We start from the raw sequence: 19,872 nt of genomic DNA on the forward strand, positions 1-19,872 counted from the left end.
CACAGGCCTTTCAGGATTGGTGATAACTCAATGAAGTGAAGAGACTTACACTCATTCTTTAGTTTGAGCCTTTTATTACATTTCACAACTAAAAAATGTTTTATTTCCCTTGGCTTTTCATGCCTTTGTGAAGATGTGTGTGTGTGTGTGTGTATGTTTTTATAATTAAGTGAAGCAAGTATTCTTGAGCATTTATGCTTCTTAACACCTAGTTATCTCTATTTGCAAAGACAGAGTTTTATGGGTTTTATGCATTATGCTGGCTGGGTTCCAGTGCTATTTCCCAACAGAAACAAAAGTGCCAGGGCAGGTTAAATATAATCCTTTATGTTTTTATTTGAATATTGTTTTTATTTGTAATATTTCAAATTGTGGACTTATAATATTTGAAATCCTGCCCCATTTTCAGGTACTTTGGCTCCAAAAATACTTTCCAAATTTAAAACATACCTTTAAATAGTGAATGTTAAAATATTTAATGCTTGGCTGATTTTTTTATGAATAATAAAAACATTTCAATAAAACAATAGTTGTCTTTTTCCTAAGAAAGTGTTTTAAAATACTTAACTACCAATATTGACTATTGGGTTCAGTGACACTGCATATAATCTTTATAGTGGCTTAAATTACATGTTTTATCTTTTTGTTTTTGGGTTTTTTTTTTTTTTGAGGGCTTCTGAGCGGGAGAGGGAGAGGGGGAGAGAGACTCTTAAGCAGCCTCTAAGCCCAGTACGGAGCCCAATGTGGGGCTCAGATCTCATGACCCTGAGATCATGACCTGAGCCAAAATCAGGAGTCAGACACTTAACCGACGGAGCCACCCAGGTGCCCCTGCATGTTCTAAAAATAGATCTTTAATTGACTTTTATTCTTCTAAATCAAATAGCTTCCTAAACAAATAATGATGCATTTTCCTTTTACATTTTTCCTCAAGGTTACACATCCATACATATTATCAAGCGTGCAATCAACTCTCCAGTCGTGAGGGGTTTCGGGAGCTCCTGGCACACTGGGGGCTTGGAACTCAGGGTCATCTCCAACAGAAACAATATTAACCCACACTGGCTGGGTTTTGAGTTGGGTGCCACAGAACACTTGGACTCCTTCTAGAATCCACACAGTTGCCAAAGGTTTAATCATAAAAAAACTACCCTAAGATTAAACTCATTGCAGAGAAAAACCAAACCTAAAAAACTATTCCTGGCATTGGTGTCAGAAGCTGCAGTTGAATTAGACAGTGGAATTTAAAATGCGAACAAACAGGCAAAATAACACTTCCTGGTCTCTGAGAGGGGGAAAAAAAAAAAAGGAGTGTACTGAAAAAACAGGGAAAGGGCTGGAGAAAACCCACCTGGCCATGAAAGACTAGTCAGTTATGGGGTTCCATACACGGCAAAGTGTATACATCAGGAATTACATCTGATCTATAAAGACTTCAAGTATTCAAGAAAATGGTATCAGATAGAGACACAAAACTTAAACTAAAAGAACATTAAGCGGTCTTCCTTTTTTAGTACAGGCCCAAAGCAGGGGGAAAAAGAGCTTTCATACCTGATTTATAAGATGTTAAAACAAATCACAATGCAAACCTCCTAAATTTGGCACGAATTGTATATTAAAAACACACTTCCCCAGTTTTATAGGCCTCAAACAAACCGCTGTGCCAAATATCAGCTTGGTAAGTTTGATAAAATCTTATGAAAAATGGCAGGCTTTCAGACCCCTGGGCTCTCTCCTTGCTCTGAATGAGTCTTACAAAAGAACAGGTTCCAAGTAAAGGCGAGGGCACTGTAAAAGCTCATGCAGCTCAGGGTAAAAAGGCAGGTCAGGAAGGAGCACTGAGTACAAGTCCCAGCACAGTGCTAAGCTGGGCAAGGACGCCAGGCCCCCACTGCCGCCACATGCAGCCACCTGGGAGCCGCCCTGTGGGCTTTCTTCACAGCCCTGGTTAACTCCAAGCTACAAAGCAGAAACTAAAAAGGTCTTCTAAGATAGGCTAACATGTGCCACGAAAGCAGTTTCTCACCACCTGGCCAGCACTAGCCCTTATCATTCATGTTGATTAAAGTCCCTATTACTTGGAACAAAAAAAAGCCCACCCCAAGAGCCAGAGAGAGTGAGAAATGAATAATGGGTCTCCTACAGGTCTAAGATGATATAAATGTCACAAGCCAGGCAATGGAAACGAATGCAGATAACCGGGGGGATGAGTGACAGAGGGGAAAGGGACCGAGAGTGCGCTCGTGGGGAGCACAGAGCGATGGACGGAAGTGCTGCTCAGCGTCCGGCACACCTACAATGTCACACTGTGTGCTAATGACACGGCAATTAATATGAAAGCAAAACAACAGAGACAACTAAAAATGTGTTAGGTACTTTTAATGCCTTTCTGAAGTTAACTGAAGAAACCAGGGACAAATTTGTATACAAAATACGACTTCACACCAGTAACATCACAACTGAAAAATACTACATCCCAGTATTAATAGTGTTTTTAATACTATCAAGGGGAAATGGGTGGTTTCTATTTCCTTATACTTTGTAAAACACTTGGAATAAATAGAAACATGATACATTGTTCGTCTAATCAATGTTGTGTGCTTGTTCCTTTTTTTTTTTTTTTAAAGGTTTTATTTATTTTTTAGAGAGCGAGCGAGAGAGAAACAGCATGAGAGGGGAGAGGGTCAGAGGGAGAAGCAGGCTCCCCGCTGAGCCGGGAGCCCGATGTGGGACTCGATCCCAGGACCCTGGGATCATGACCTGAGCCGAAGGCAGACGCTTAACCATCTGAGCCACCCAGGCGCCTAGTTCCTTTTAAAGATCATTTTATAAAATGTAGAAGAGGATACCAAAGGGATAATAATTTTTACTATTCCCTGTCCTCTTCCTCCTCGTCCACCCGTTCCCCACGCAGAAAAAGGGCTGCAGTCTCTGGTCCCTCCTCTCTCTTACTCCCCGTGTCCCATCAGTGGCCAAGCCTATCTTCCAATCCTGTCCCCACTGCCACCTGTGGAGCACAGACGGGGGAGGTGGTCCTAGCACACAAGCACTCAGGATGGCCCCTCCTGGCTCCACAGCACACAGCTCTGGGCTCTGAGGCCTGTGGTTCCTTATCCTCTTAGCGGGCCTCCTGATGCGGCCCTCCGTGCCCTTAAACCACCCCCCTCCACTGGTTGGTTCTCTTCTCTTTTTCTCTTTCCTCCCATGACAGCCCTCCTCATGCTGGACTCGAACTGCCTCCTTTCTTCACTCCCTGCCAGTGAACTCCTTTGAGGAAAGGGGCAGTGTTCTTTCTACACACCATCGCCCTGCCGGCATTCAGTATCAGACCTGACTCACAGTTGATGCAATCAAGAAGACGGACAAACTGACAGGAATACAGAAGCAGTATCGGAGAGGCTGGGGAAAATGGAACAAGTGACAACTTAGAAAAACATGAAAATTTGCTGCCAGAATGGTCTTCGTTTCACTAACAACCAAAAGAAGTATCTCAAAGTGCTTTCAACAACTTACAAGTTTCCTGAAACCACAGAGAGTCGATATCCACCAGAACACTTTTTTGGGGAAATACACCATTAAGCTATTTCAAAAGGACAATCGTAAATATGAAGAACCTTCCCAACTGGAGGCTGACAGCAGCTACAGAGTTTACCTGCCCCAAGTCCTGCTCTGCAACACTCCTCACCCCCACCCTCTTCTCCCCAAATCTCAGAAAGGGAGCTGTTTACCGGCCGAAAAGTAATCTAGTGCCGACTCTGTCCTCCGTGGTTTTCGGTTTAGGAGATCCTACGTCCCCATGTCTCTTTCTTTCTGTAATCTAAAAGGTAAAGGTAGGGAGGGCGCCTGGGTGGCTCAGTTGGTTAAGCGACTGCCTTCGGCTCAGGTCATGATACTGGAGTCCCGGGATCGAGTCCCACATCGGGCTCCCTGCTCGGCGGGGAGTCTGCTTCTCCCTCTGACCCTCACCCCTCTCATGCTCTCTCTCTCATTCTCTCTCTCAAATAAATAAATAAAATCTTAAAATAAATAAATAAATAAATAAATAAATAAAAGGTAAAGGTAGGGAAGCTTCTGTCATATGCAAGAAAATTCTTGAAGGAAGAATAAAAGGCCAGGCCAGTGACTGCAGGCCACCACTGACCAGGCCCATCTGAGAGTTTCCTCAGGCGGAACTTACTTGTAAGAGAAACAAGAAGACTGAAGGGCACCAGGCTGTTGGTTTAGAATCAGACCTCCTGATCACTAACAGCTTAAAGCTCAAGATTCTGAAATACTTGGAAACAAAAACCAAATGTAAATCTGAAGAACAAAGACTAATTCCTAATGTGTATTTTAATGTGACAGGAAGCAGTTTCCCATAAAAGAATGGCGAAGCATTATTTTCCTAGCTCCAGGAAGCAAAGTGAAACTACAAGTGAGTCCACTATGTTTAATTTACCCAACCGCATGCAGACACAAAGGCCTTCAATACAACCAGTTTAAAAATAAACTGTCTTTGCTTATCCTATTTTTACTGTAACTACTATTCGTATTACTTACCGGAATGTAATAGATGCCCATCTTGGGGGTTTCGCTGGCAGTAAGAAGCATCCCTAAAAATAAATACAATGAAAAAGTAAACACACGGGGAAGAAAAAGGTGCCCTTTTCCATTTGTTTTACACTTGGAAATGTTCCGGGTGCTCAGAAGACGGCACATGGCAGAAGAGCTGGGCCTGGAGGCCGGGCACCCTAGGAATCAGGTCATGGGCTTCAGTCTCTGATCCTCCTAGATGGGGCACCTTAAGTATCATGAAGACCAGCTTCCCCACCTGCAAAATGCTCAAGCTGTACTAGCCAAGTAAATAAGCAGTTTCTGCTATGTGCTCAGGTCTGCATCAAGTTTGCGATTATCCTTAAGGGGGAGAGTCTGACACTTCAGACACATAAAACGTAGTTCGGGTGCAATATTTATAATAATAATAATAATGATAATAATGAAGAAGTTAAGAAAAAAAGGCTTCTTTCCGTTAATCAGGAATCAAAGAACCAAGGCAAAGCAACTCCCACAAAATGTCACAGCAAAGTAGTTCCTAAGGTTTGCATTAAGCTTCACACCTGAATTGCAAACAAAACGACGGACTTAAGGGGAACGCTATCGCTGTAGCTACACCAGGCAAGACCCATACAGCATCTAACAGCCCTTACTCTACCCAACTAATTCACTAGCAAGGGGATTTGAACAGACTCAACAAACAGATCCGCATTTTAGGAAAGCAGAACTGAAGTATGGGAAAAGTTCCTGGCATTCGGTGAAGGCATCCCCCTAACCACAGGACAAACAGCACCCAGTGACCCCATGATTCTGTTCCAGTTTTGTTCTCTGCTCTCTGCCGCATCTGCAACCTTCTCCTCCCCACAAGCCTCCCAAAGCAGCACCAGTCTTCCCAGCCCCTGTTCCAGAATGACGCACTTTCCAAACAACTGAAATCAGCAACCGTCTGGGGAGTTCTTTGCAACTTACTAAGCGCCTTCACAGATATTACCTTGGTGAACATGCAACAAGTCTCTGAAATAAGAAATAACAACATCCTCATTTTACAGATGAAAAAAAAAGTTCAAAGGGACTGAGTGCCCTGTCACAAGCTAGAGGATTTTAGAGGCAAACCTTCTCCTACACTCTTTAGACACAATGAAAGAGGTTGTTGTGGGGACTGAGGAGACAGATTACAACCAAAAAAAGGTTCTTGCCGAAGATATTCTCTAGGCCTGGCTTCACTGGCTCGACTCTGAACACGGATCATTCAACAATGACATTCCGCAAGGAAACGCAATCACACCAACCCAACAAACCAGAGAGAAGCCTCTCATCTAATTAGCCCCAAAGAACCAAGACTAGACAAAGCAGGCTGTTTTCACAACGGAATAGGATCTCACTTGACCATATATGAACAATGATACAAGCTGACCTCCTACCAAACTAAAGTGGGGAAGGTCAGGACTGAAACCAATTATGAATGAGAAAGAAAAACAGGCAACCTCACAAAGCCCAAGAACAAAAAGCCGAAAAAAATTAAATCCATTAAATCAGTAAAAGAAAGTTAGTTCAGCAGAAGTTAAGATGATCACAGGCAAGAGAGGAGAAGAGTGTGAGGCACTATGCCAGGAACTTTACTTTCAGATAACAATGTGGCCTCAGAAAGTTAGATGATTTGCTCAAGGTCACCACACAGCTAAGAAGGAGAGAAGCTGATATTCTACCGATTCCAAAGCCCGTGGAACGCAGGACTCTCCAACCACAATCACAACTAAGAAAAAATGAAAAGACTTCTTGCAAATAATAAAAAATTTCAGAAGTACAAGTATAAACACCATACAACAAGAAGAAAAATGTTAATATAAAGTCAACCGGAAAGCAAAAGACAACTGTACATATAGCATGAGGACCACGACTAAAAACACATGAACACAAGATGAATACAAGAATTCTCTTGTGGAAACAGTAACAGTACTTGGGAAGAGATGGTGGAATTATGAATGGTTTTTCCTCCCCAGTTTCCTTCATAGTGATGCTTATTATAGTTTCTTTTTTTTTTTTTTAAGATTTATTTATTTGACAGGGGGAGTGGGAGAGGGTTCGCAAGCTCCCGGATGAGCAGGGAGCCCGATGCGGGGCTCGATCCCAGGACCCCGGGATCATGACCTGAGCCGAAGGCAGATGCTTAACCGACTGAGCCACCCAGGCGCCCTACTTATTATATTTCAACAATGACACTATCAGTTTTGAAAGAGAGGGAGACACTCAGTGCCTAGAGTCAGAAGAACCCGCCACCTCGAGTGCTACCCAATGTGCTGTGCGGCCTCACGGGACAGCCACAGAGAATCGGATGGGATAGCAGGGCCCTCCCAGGAAGCGTGCACACATCGATTCTCACCTGCATGTGCTGCAGGGGCTAAAGGATCCACTGAGGCTCAGAGTTCAAAATCCGAAACGGTGCTCTCTGCCAGTGCTACTGAGTCCACTCCCAGGGCCGGTGTGCAAACTGGGCCCCAGCCCGGCGGGAAGCGTAGGAACAGAAGGGAAGAATTTAGAAACCCGTGTAGCCTTGTGACATTGTCTTTTCCTCGTAATTCATTTTTATTACGTTTAGGAAAGTATCGGGCTGCCACGGGTTGGAAACTCCAACACGAAGGAAAGACAAGATCTCAGTCCTTCAGACACACGCGCACCAGACGCCAGCAGCGGTCACAGCCGTGAACAGTGCGGGGCAGACAGCCTGTGCGTCAGGACCGCGCCCGAGAGGAGGACCCCCCCATGTCGGCGCGGAGCGTGTGGCCTTCCCCCTCCCAGTGCAGGCAGTCTCCGGAGGCTGGATGGCAGCTGAGGCCCACACGGGTACATGACAGGACCACTCGGCCTCCGTCCGGGCTTTCTGGGCAGAAAGCGGAGACGCTGGAGCCAGGCGGAATGAGCAACACAAGCAGGACGGAGGAAGGAGCCGGGAAGGCGGCACCATTTCTCAATATTCTGAGCCACCTCCGTATTAGAGAAACAGGACAAAACAGTAATTGTGATTCGGCTTTAATTACTTCAAAATGAGTAAGTGAGAAGATAAAGAAAGAAGAAAGTGTTAGCTTTTCTAAAATATGATTAAGCTCACGATGATTAAGCACAAAAGCAGCAAGAGCAGCGTTAAAGGGAAAGGAGCAGAGCGACGGAAAGCAGCGAAGCGCGTGAATCAAGCCTGCTCACATCCAAACCCCAAGGCGGCAGCCGGGCTACCTGTCCTACTGTGCCTGCCAGCTCAGGAAATAAATTATTTGGCTGTTTTTTGTGTTTGATTCACTACTTGTAAGTTATATGACAGTCAACTCGTTCTTCTGTCCAAAACATCACTCTTAACATTTTTACCTCTCAGAAAAGTGTACTTTGGAATGAAAAGACCTCGTGATCTCCCTAACCCAGGGACTATGAAAACTAGCCACACAAATCCAAGGTGAGAGACATTCTCTGAGACTACCGACCTGATCCTGGAAAAGTCCATGTCATGAAGAAGGCCAAAAAAAAATGACGGGTGTGGGGGACACAGCTGTTACGATTAAAAGAAACTAAACATGGCCACACCTCGAAGTAACAGACAGTCCTGAATACAGCCTGGCTCCAAACAACAGGCTATGAAAGGCATCTGGGGGACAATGGGGAATGCGAGAATGGACTGGATGTCTACTAAGGAACTAGACTTATTAGGTGGGCTGGCGGTACGCGGACTCCTAGAGGAACGTCCCTGCTCCAACAAGACGGACGCGGCATGCCCGCAGCCGACTTCAATACCTTGCAGCTCAGCAGCATCCTACACTGGGCAAGATCCCCCCCAAGTCTGGGCCGGCACCGTGCGACAGGAATACTATGCAAGCCACACGTGGGATTTCATGTTTTCTAGCAGACACATTTAAAAAAAAATTTTTTTTTTAAAGATTTTATTTATTCATTTGAGAGAGAATGAGATAGAGAGAGCATGAGAGGGGGGAGGGTCAGAGGGAGAAGCAGACCCCCCGCTGAGCAGGGAGCCCGATGCGGTACTCGATCCCAGGACTCCAGGATCATGACCTGAGCCGAAGGCAGTCGCTTAACCAACTGAGCCACCCAGGCGCCCTAAAAAAAATGTTTTTTAAACAGGTAAAATGAATTTTAATATATCTTATTAACCCAGTATGTCTGAAATATTTTCACATAAAAAAATTAAAGATCTATTTCACTTTTTTTTTTTTTTTTTAAGAAAGAGAGCAAGCCCACATGTGTACAGGCACATGCACGCGAGTAGGGGGAGGGCCAGGGAGGGACAGAAGGAAAGGCAGAGAGAAAATCCTAAGCAGGCTCCACGCCCAGCATGGAGCCAGATGCAGGGCTCGATCTCACGACCCTGAGATCAGGACCTGAGCTGAAATCAAGAGTCAGAGGCTTAACCGATGGAGCCACCCAGGCACCCCTATTTCACATTATTTTTTAATCGGTACAATGTCTTTGAAATCTGGTATCCTACACGTAGAGCACATCTCAGCCCAGATGAGGTGCACTGCCAGTTCTCAGGGGCCACAAGCAGCCACAAGGCTTCCTGCTCTCAGCACCAGCTGCCCCTTCAAACTCTCCCCTTCAATCCAGCGAAACCTGCTCCCCACCCTTGTTTCGACTTCAATCCCACCTGGTTTTACTCACCTTCGCATGCAGCTCAGACCCCATTTCAGACCGTCTAAGACTCTCTAACTGGGACCCCACCATCCTCATCTGCAATTTATTCCTGAAACCGTCAGAGTTTGACTTCACCCCTGCTACTGCCGTGAAATCCTCTTAATGATCACAGATACACAGCTGATCACAAAAATGCAGTTTCCCATCTTTCTTGGGAGAGCAGCACGGAACTAGAAAGGGCAAGGGCTCCAGAACCAGGAAAGGCTGGCTCTAGCCGAGGCCCTGCCACACACCCGCTGGGCGACCAACTCCAGCCCAATTACCCAACTGGTCCCCCCTCCTAAGATGGAAGAGACTGGCAGACAGACAAGAAAGAAAAACCCGTGTGCACCACTAACTACCCAGGGCTCTGGAAAGACGAATGATACGTGGTTATCACCGTGCCCGGCAGCACAGGAGCACGGGAACTTCTTCCTTCCTTCCTGCCTCAACCTCGGCGGCCCTCACACGCGCTGAGCAGCACCCGCCCGCCCGCCCGCTCGCACCGTAGCTTCTGCCCTACTTCAAACAATGTCACTTCCCTTACTGGTGTCCTGTCCGTTCCTGTTAGGTTTCTCAGCTGGCTCTTGCTTCTCATTCCCCCTCTAAATGGACTCAGGTGCTGCTCTCCACACTTCCCCACGGTGATCTCACACGCTCCCACTTCTCCCGAAACCACCTCAGCTTACACGTCTGTAAACGCCGTTAAGTGCACACCTGCTTCTCTCGAGACCACACTTTGTCCCATGCACTAGACCTGGCTCCCACTGCAAGGCAGTGGGTCGGGGCAGGGCCTCCCGAGCACTTGGCAAGCACATCACACACACACACACACACACACACACTTCTGGGCCCTCCCCGCAGACACTCTAGTCAGCCGGATCGGGGATCCGGCCAAGGGATCTGTAAAAAGCCTCCCTGGGTGATACCGATGAGCAGTCAGGTGTGAGACCCTCTGCCAGACACTGTCACTGACCTACAGCCTTCCTGCTGTTCGAATGTTTAAACAAGAAAACAATCTCTCTCTCTCTCTAAATTTGCTCGGTCTCCTGTGTTCCCAATCGGCTCAGAGTATCCCTTCCTACTCATTTCAGTTCCACACCAATCTACTCTTTACATGATGGACAGAACCGTCTTCTGAAAGCAGTCTGAACAGCTCCTGACTACAGACTGAGCCCAAACCATTCAGCATGTGATTCCCGGACCTCTGCCGCCTTTGTTCGTGCGAGAGCCGCCAGGGCTCATCAGAACACATAAGGCTCCACCCCTTTCCCAAACAAGCCCCATGAACGGTACCCTACAGTACCTATTGTACCCTATCCTTCTTGCCCTTCCTACACTGCTCTCTCACGTGGATCATCTCATCTCCCCACCCCACCTACCAAATCTCACTCATCACTCCAAACACATGCAGACAAACATCTCCTCTGCAATCTCCCCAGTGGCGCTGGCTGAAACCCCTCGCTCTAACATGCTGTCAAAGTGCTGTTTGTACATAACAGAATTTTTCCTGCTTTGCCTTGTATCCCTCTATTAAAATTATCTGTGTACATCTATCCTCAGAATATAACACTGCTTGACAGCGGGGACTGTTCTGTACTTTTGTACCCCAAAATTCTTCACAGATTTGTCTTGAAGGTATCGTAAGTCTTGAAATAAATGATGCAAGTGGAATAGCATACAACATAGAAGACACCAGAACCCACGGCTTCATGAGCCTTGTGGATCATCAGGCAATCCCAGCCTTCTCCAAATCCTTGACCTCAATTTCCACACACTATTACTAATCACATAAAAGAGTGAAAAGCACACTAAAATAGCATCTCACCTGCCACCTGCCTATGTATTGTTGGTTTCTACTAATAGCTAGGACTGAGTCACTGAGACTGCCATTTTCTGAATCATCCATACCACTTCCTGCACTTGATTCTTCCAGTAAATATAATATCCAAGAATTGTCCTGACCAAGCCAAACCTCGTCTGAAGAAATGAAATGAGTTTAAAACCCCATAAAGCACAGCCTAGATTTATCCCACTGAATGGCCTACCGCTACCTACTGCATACCTGAGTTGGGATAGAGGCAGACATCGTTAATGTCATGTTCTGGCTCCAAGGAAGTAAATATTTTTCCCTAAAAGAAAAAGCGAAAAGGAATTATTAAAATAGTTGAAGGAAGACAACTTTTAGCAATGTTGAGTAAAAAAAAATAAACCAGAGATCTGACATAACCATATAACCATATACTGCTATGTAAAGAAATAACATCACCTAGTTCAAAGCACAGAATTTAAGTTTCAAAAATGGTACAGAATTCCTTTTATCAATTTATCAAATGCTTTCCCTTCAGAGATGGAGAAACGGGCCTATGGGGGAAAGGGGACTTATCCAAGGAAATACATAGTTTCATAGATAATGTTCCCAGAGCAGCAACGGGTAAAGCTTAAGATACAGTTGTACATCAACTTAGAAAAATTCTCCTAATCTGGAAGACACAGCCCGGTTAAACTTGCACTCAAAGAAAGCAGAGAATGGGAGATGGTTAACAGGGTCAGATGAGGATGAGATCTGCCACATCTAGATCTCAAAGCTCTGAGGAAGGTCGAGTAACAGCATGGGTAGAAAATAACTCAGAAAACAAAATCCTGTAAACACACAACTTGCTAGTTACACAGGAAAGGCTGACACTTTTATATTCAATGTGGAGGTAGGGGAGAGAGGTGCTGTATTTTAAAAAAGTGGACAGTAAAAAAAACAGGCAGAAGAGAAGACAGGAGGGGAAAAGGTGATGAGAAAGGTAAATACGGAGAGCAAGTCAAGCAAAACCAAGCAATCTGGGTGTTGGTTGAGGGCGTATTTAGTCACAGCAACAACGCCAAAATAAAACGCACTGCAGCAACTACAGCAACGTAATTTCTTTTTTTTTTTTTTAAGATTTTATTTATTTATTTGAGAGAGAGAGAGAATGAGAGACAGAGAGCATGAGAGGGAGGAGGGTCAGAGGGAGAAGCAGACTCCCTGCCAAGCAGGGAGCCCGACGCGGGACTCGATCCCGGGACTCCAGGATCATGACCTGAGCCGAAGGCAGTCGCTTAACCGACTGAGCCACCCAGGCGCCCGACAGCAACGTAATTTCAAGAACGGATGCTGACAAAGCCGGTCAGCTCCTGCCTTTATTAACGCACCATCAGAGGGGCACGTGGCACGTGGCGAAGCAGTGGGCTAGAGTCAGGGCCTGGGGAAGGCGCTTACTGCACGCTCAGCGAAAAGCTGCAGCCAAATTCTAATCCAAGACACAACAATGAAAGGCCAGTACTCTGGGAGTTAACCAAAAGAAAATTAAAAACACAAGTTACGGTCCAAGCAGCCAGGGACTCTGGGACATAGCCCAGTGTGACGGGGCTGCGGCAGCACCTCCGTCCCGAGCACACGCAGCCCCGGGAAAAGACTGACACTCGCTCCCCAGCAACTACCGCTCAGGCCGCTGGACCTTCCCCCCACCTCGCCTCCAAAATGAATTAAAAAAAAAAAAAAAAAGGAAGTAACACTTTTTACCTAAGACACTGACGTTTGTAATTAATTAAATACAAAGAACTCTTATAAGCATTTACTGTATTGGGGCACCTGGGTGGCTCAGTCAGTTAAAGCATCTGACTCTTGATTTCAGCTCAGGTCATGATCTCAGGGTTGTGAGATCGAGCCCCGCGTCGGGCTCCACGCTCGGCAGGGAGTCTGCTTCAGCTTCTCTCTCCCTCTCCCTTTGCCCCTCACCCCACTTGCACTCTCTCTCTCTCTACATAAAGTCTTAAAAAAAAAAAGCACTTGCTATACTGAGTTTTTCCCATTTTGTTGACAAAATGATCTTCACTCTCTCAAAATACCTTAGAGTTTTAAAACAAAATATGAATAGCGTAGGGTAGATGAAAACCAGAAATGCAGGCTTTTGTTACTTCTTAAATGACACTTGGAATTGAGGAGAAAGAACATCGAATATTCTTTTTTTTGAGAGCGAGAAAGAGAGCACACACGAGCAGGGGAGGGAGGGGCAGAGGGGGAGAGAGAGAGAGAGAGAGAGAAGCAGATGCCCTGATGAGCATGGAGCCCGATGCGGGGCTCAATCTCACGACCCTTGAGATCATGACCTGAGCTGAAATCAAGAGTCACACATTTAACTGACTGAGCCACCCAAGTGCCCCACATCAAATATTCTTAAGAAAATAATGTTTTTAAGAAAAACACTAAGAGGGATGCCTGGATGGCTCAGTTGTTAAACGTCTGCCTTCGGCTCAGGTCATGATCCCAGAGTCCTGGGATCAAGTCCCACGTTGGGCTCCCTGCTCGGCGGGGAGTCTCCTGCTCCCCCTGCTTGTGCTCTCTCTCCCTCTCTTTCTCTGACAAATAAATAAATAAAAATCTTTTAAAAAATTTTTAAAAAAGAGAAACACTAAGAAATTATTGAAAGGGGTCATACCTAGAAGCCAAATTATTTGAGATGGGTTTTAAAAGGTATGAAATCAAGATACATAATAACAATGACATAGAAAGATAATTAGTAGCTCATAAAAACTTTCCCCAGACTGTGAGAGAGCCTCAGGATCTAGGAGGTTCTCATGGAGCCATGTTTTTAAAACGTGGTTTACTCTCTACCTAACTGAACATGTAAAAAGGCATGCCAGTTCTAGCAAACCAGGCCACCTTCTCCACAGGAAGAAAGCAGTCTTGACTATTTATCTACATACGAATATTACCTTTGCTGAAGTAAATGACTTCCAACTAAGCTCTCAGATAGGTACTAGGCCACTCTTTCTCAAAAGCCCACATAACTCAAAAAAGGCAACAGAAAGAAAAGGAACATTAGGAAAATACACTAATAAGTAACTGCAACAGGGGCGCCTGGGTGGCTCAGTCGTTGGGCGTCTGCCTTCGGCTCAGGTCATGATCCCAGGGTCCTGGGATCGAGCCCCGCATCGGGCTCCCTGCTCCACGGGAAGCCTGCTTCTCTCTCTCCCACTCTCCCTGCTTGTGTTCCTGCTCTCACTGTGTCTCTCTCTGTCAAATAAATAAATAAAATCTTTAAAAAAAATAAGTAACTGCAACAAAAAAGTACATACGGAGTTCTTATTCCACATTTTGATGATGCGCGAGTCTGCAGACAAAATCAAATCTAGTGAATCCTGGAAATGAACTGACTTAATGGGCAGCCCATACTGGTGATCCTTAACCAGCAATGGTTTATCCGATCGAAGGTCATATAATAAAACCTAATAGAAAGAAAACAAATTATTTCTGTTTAAACAAATTATTTTATCTTAAAAAGCAACTTTGAAAACTTAGAATAATGGCTGCCATTTGTTTTACTGCCTTTTTGTGAGCATAAGGAACACCTTACTCAGGGCACAAAGATTCTAAAGTCTGACAGCAAAACACTCTAGAAAAATCTCTTAAATTACCCTTAGAGTACATGGTTTTATGAACTTAACCGGAGAGTAATTTTTAGGCACACTAAGATTGAGAATGACTGAGCTACACTAAGAAAGGAACCAAAAGAAAAATCTGTCAGAGTTGGTGTCATTTGTGAACTAAAACAAATATACATACTGAGGATCTACTATGTACCAGGCACTGTCAGAGCAACTGACAGAAATAAGAATAACAGGCGTAATGAAGAGAATCTGGCAGATCTGAGCAGAGAGTGGTGGCAAGGTCATGACTGTTGGGTGGGGGGCAGTGGGGGCTTCTTCTGAGCCCTGTCACTAGGGGCAAGTGGCTGGAGAAGCTAGATCTCAGTCCCTGCTAACAGATCCTCTGCAGACCACAATGACAGAAGTAGAAACTCCACTGGAAGTAGGCGCTCAGACCTGTTCTAGAGGAGAACAAACTTACAAGTGTGTGCATTCTGCCTTGAAGGAAAGAAGGGAAGAAAGAAGAGATGAAAGTAACCCTCTGTAGCTACTCAATCCATCCTTGTCAGACTAGCATTGCTAATGTATGCTACTGCGCATGTGGTCAATGGTGCTCAGTAAAAAAAAAAAAGGTTTCTAGGACAAATAAATTTTGGAAATACTTTTTAAATACATTTCTTGGCTAGAGGAATTCTCAGAGCCTTCAATATATATTTAAAAGCACTGTGATCCTCCAAGAGTAGAAATCTGGCAGATTTCCAAACTTAGCTGACCACAGAATTCTGTTCCACATACTCTGGAAAATGTTGTTCTAAACCACAGTCAAGAGAATGCCTGAGGCATAACACCCCCAGCTCAAGAACCTCTCAGACTAACCCAGATGGCCAGAATCAGAATTTCTCAAGGTACTAAAAGAATACAGCATTCCAGAGTCCCCCTCCACTCTGGCCAAAACAACAATGCTCCATTTTCTTTTCCCACTGTGAACAGATATGTGGATGTTTCCCACGATATATACGTGCCTCTGAGATACTCACCTGCCCTGTGGATGTTCCAACTGCCATGGTCAAGGCACCATTAAATTTCAAAGCAGAGATTGTTGGTAAACTGTTTATCCTGAAAGGCAAAACATTCACGTTCCATGTACACATGGCCAAACCTTCCAAGTAACAAATTCATTATTAGTCTTCAATTGTAGTGGGGAAAATCATACATCTGGCCTTATGTTTAAAAGGTAATTGTAGGGGTACCTGGGTGGCTGATTTGGTTAAGTATCTGCCTTTGGCTCAGGTCATGGTCCCAGGGTCCTGGGATTGAGTCTCACATCAGGCTCCCTGCTCAGTGGGGAGTCTGCTTCTCCCTCTCCCTCTGCTGTTGCCCCTGCTGTGCACATGCTCTCTTTCTCTCTAATAAATAAAATCTTTAGAAAAAATAAAAAATAAAAGGTAATTGTATCTAAACTTTCCTAATCAAAATAAAAAGCTTTATATGTAAATGTAATCTGCTTTTAAAAGTTTGTAGATTATCTTCTTCAAAACTGTAAGAAATACTCTCAAAGTATCTACAAAAAAAAAGTTTATAAAACTCTAAAACCAATTGAAAAGGATCAGTATGACACGATCTTTCACTTTGATTAAGCCAAGGTATGGTATTTACAAAAATATCCCCTTTTGCTTAAGAGGAAATGAGTTTATATTCGGGCAGCTTATGCCCATTTCCATTTTTAAAGCTGCCTATGTCAAGCTAAAATAGAAGACTAAACCTCAGATGGAGACTAGAACCTGGGAAAGTACAGAGACAGTATGACGAATGGTTATGGCCGCAGATCTGGAACACGCTTCTCACTCAGCAACCAAGAAGAGGATCGGCACCACAAGCGATGCTCCCTGGTGGAAAGGGTACCAGACAAGTCAGAGGACAACAGCGCTGACTTCAGTCCCTCCTGTCTCCGGGTCCTCGGGACCAGGCCCCACCATCTAGGCCGTGACCTGTTGGCACCCTCAAGGCTCTCAGGCCCCCTAAAGCCTCAAGCCATAACCACACGGACGCACCAGTTTGGAACCCGGAGGCCTCTCAGGCCCATCCTTTTAGTCCTTTACGCCTCAAAATGAACTCTAAGAGCTTGTGTCAGTGCAGTGGGATGTTAGTTCTCTTTACTTACTCGAACTTTTTTTTTTTTTTTAAAGATTTTGTTTATTTATTTGACAGAGGGAGAGACACAGCGAGAGAGACAACTCAAGCAGGGGGAGCGGGAGAGGGAGAAGCAGGCTTCCCGCTGAGCAGGGAGCCCGACGTGGGGCTCGATACCGGGACCCTGGGATCATGACCTGAGCCGAAGGCAGACGTTCAACGACTGAGCCACCCAGGTGCCACCTACTTACTCGAACTTTTTGATCCTTAACAGTCATTTCCTTCAGGTAGGTATTAAGTTTATCCCTCAGAATTTCACAATTTTTATCGCTGTAAGAACGGTTTTCCATTGTGCCTAACTGGATTTTGCTGCTAAACCTCAAAGCCACTGATTTTGCACATTTATTTCATCACCAACTTATTTAACTCTCATATTAGTTCTTACGATCTTCCAGTGGATTCTGAGTTTCTCAGGCAGACAATCGTTATCATCTGCAAATAAAGACAGCCTGTCCCCCCATCTGATAATTACATTCACTTCTTTCTCTTTATTATATTTGGCTCCACCTTCCAGAACTCCACCTCTGTCAAATAACAGAGGTGATAGCTTACAGTGCTTGCGTAGAAAATAATGAAGCTAAGCATATAAAAATCAACAAATAAAATCACCTGAAACAGAAACAGCAAGCAAAACTACCTGTACCATTTTGGTACACATCCAGATTTTTTTCCCCACGACTGCTTTCCCACTTAACGGTATATTTGCAACATCTTCCCCCAGAAATAAATGTACTTTTGCAACATAATTCTTAAAAGCTTACATATGCCACTGATCAGTATTTTCCTCTTCTGTAAAATAAATAAGAGTACCTGCATCAAAGGCTGCCACGAGTATGAAGTTAGTAAATGTAAAGAACTAAGGACACTAGCTGGCAAACAGAAAGCACTATCTGTTAGCTACGATTTTTACCAAGCTGTATTTAATCAGTATTCTCGGGCTATTTCTGACTTTGCAGTATTATCAGAATGGGATGGACACCTTGGGCGACGGAGGGTGGGAGAACAGGCACTCTGTACAGGCAGGGAGATCCTCAAACTGATGTTACCTTTGCTGCCAGGCATTTTAGCAATGGGTACAAAAGCTATTTCACCCAGAAATCCAGGTTCTCAGTATGTTCCCTCAGGAAATAGTCTTAGAACTAACTACAAGTGGATGCACAACAGTGAAAATCTATAAACACCCTTCACCAATCAAGAGTGGTCTGGTTACTTGAATTACACCTGCCTGTGTGTGTGCCGAAGCCATTTTACTTTCTTGTATTTTTGAAACTGCTTAGTATCTTTTTACACTCAGTATAAATCAGCTTTACAAAATAAAATTATTTTTTAAAATAAACAAAATAGGGGCGACTGGGTGGCTCAGTCAGTTAAGTGTCTGCCTTCGGCTCAGGTCATGATCCTGGGGTCCTGGGATCTAGTCCTGCATCGGGCTCCCTGCTCAGCGGGGAGTCTGCTTCTCCCTCTCCCCCTGCTTGTGCTCTCTCTCTCTCTCTGTCAAATTAATCAATGAAACTAAAAAATCTGTGAATCACTATTCTATGTAAAGAAAAAAAAAAAACAGAATACTCCCATATTTCTAAAGATCACAGTAAAGATTATCTTTTCACATCTCTTCCTTAAATTTTCTATAGTGTTACTTCTATTACAGTCATTAAATTTACAGTAAAAATAACCATTAAGACATAATACAAAGAACTCCTGCTGGCCTGTTTTCTCAAATGACTTTTCTAAGAAGAAACTGTTAAGGACAGAGCTTGTAGCAGAACCCAAGTGTCTCTATTTTAATTCAAAAACAAGTTAACATTTATAAGTAAGAGAAAATTAACTTTTCTGCTTCCTAGGGAGTGGGAAAATAGCTTCCACTTACAACTGATTTCCTACTTTCGAAAAACAAGCAGACTTCTCTGATTCAGTCCCTTTCATATCAATGTAATAAAATGTTGAGAAGCATTTTCTCCTGGTTTCTTCTACTGACAAATGCAGAGCTTCACAGTAATTCAGTAATCTGTACATTAATGCTTTGAGATTTTGTCTGTGTATTATAATTCACAATAAAAATGTCTAATTCTAAGAACAAAATGAATGTAGAGTAACTTTTCCACTTTAAAATTGTTTACTCCATACCATGATTAATGAGGTTGTTCATTGATTGTTACTTTTGTAAAACTCAATAATAGAGAAAAAATTTCCTACACTTCTATTTTTTAATTTTTTAAATTTTACTTAATTTTATTTACATTAGATTAACATATAGTGTATTATTAGTTTCAGAGGTAGAATTCAGTGATTCATCAGTTGTATACAACACCCAGTGCTCGTCACATCACGTGCCCTCCTCAATGTCCATCCCGCACCTCCTACGCTCCCATTAAATGTCATAATTAAAAGATGAAAAAAATTAACTTATTCTTTACTTATCACACAGGGAAAAATGTATACATTAGAAAAAACGTTCTTCCAATTCAGCAATTCTTAACTTTTCTCTAAGTCAAGGGTGCTTTACGTAAGCTGGTTTTTCAAAAGAAAGAACTACATAAATTCTTATCTCCCCCAGAAAAATGCAAATCACACAAAAATCGGCAATAATTTAGAGGGTTCACATCCTCTCTGCAGCCCCCCCATCAAACACTCCACCTCCAACATGATACAACTATGGGTAAACGTCTGGCCAACGGAAATGAGTAAATGCTAGTAAAATCACATTACTACAAATATCAAGAGCTCAGAGAAAGGACGTTTCTGAACTGGTTACAGCAAATAATCCCATGTAAAGAATCTGACCAAGAGAGTATAAGACTGCATATATATTAATATGAGCACAGAAAAATGTCTGAAAACCTATGTACCGAACGGCGCAACACTAACCACTCCGGTGAGTGGAGAAAGGACAGGGGGCCTAAACTCACCTAATTCAGGCATGTAGAGGTTTTCATCCCCTGAGTGTGTATTACTCTTCTGATTGTTTTAAATGTAGGAAGTGGCAAACGGGAACAAGAAGGTATCAGAAAACACTCGCCTCCCTCCACCTTGGAATTCAAAGTACACCTTTTGGCTTGTTACCTGGAGTGGTGGACTCCT

The 19,872-nt window shown here is 43.9% G+C and overlaps 1 protein-coding gene across 3 annotated transcripts in view; it reads right to left on the minus strand.

The window, feature by feature from the left end:
- The window catches only part of NOL10 (nucleolar protein 10), an 85,919-nt gene that overhangs the window by 49,219 nt on the left and 16,828 nt on the right, over nucleotides 1-19,872 (minus strand). For 2 of the 3 annotated variants that reach the window (XM_021697320.1, XM_044918481.1), the window contains 4 exons: nucleotides 15,642-15,720; nucleotides 14,314-14,463; nucleotides 11,270-11,336; nucleotides 4,540-4,592 (listed from right to left, as the gene is read on the minus strand). In XM_021697320.1, coding sequence (XP_021552995.1) covers nucleotides 4,540-4,592; nucleotides 11,270-11,336; nucleotides 14,314-14,463; nucleotides 15,642-15,720 — 349 coding nt within the window. The remainder of the gene's footprint in view (nucleotides 1-4,539; nucleotides 4,593-11,269; nucleotides 11,337-14,313; nucleotides 14,464-15,641; nucleotides 15,721-19,872) is intronic. The other variant, XM_044918482.1, reaches the window with a different exon arrangement.

The sequence above is a fragment of the Neomonachus schauinslandi genome, chromosome 10 (genome assembly GCF_002201575.2).
Source record: "Neomonachus schauinslandi chromosome 10, ASM220157v2, whole genome shotgun sequence".
Taxonomy (NCBI): Eukaryota; Metazoa; Chordata; class Mammalia; order Carnivora; family Phocidae; genus Neomonachus; species Neomonachus schauinslandi.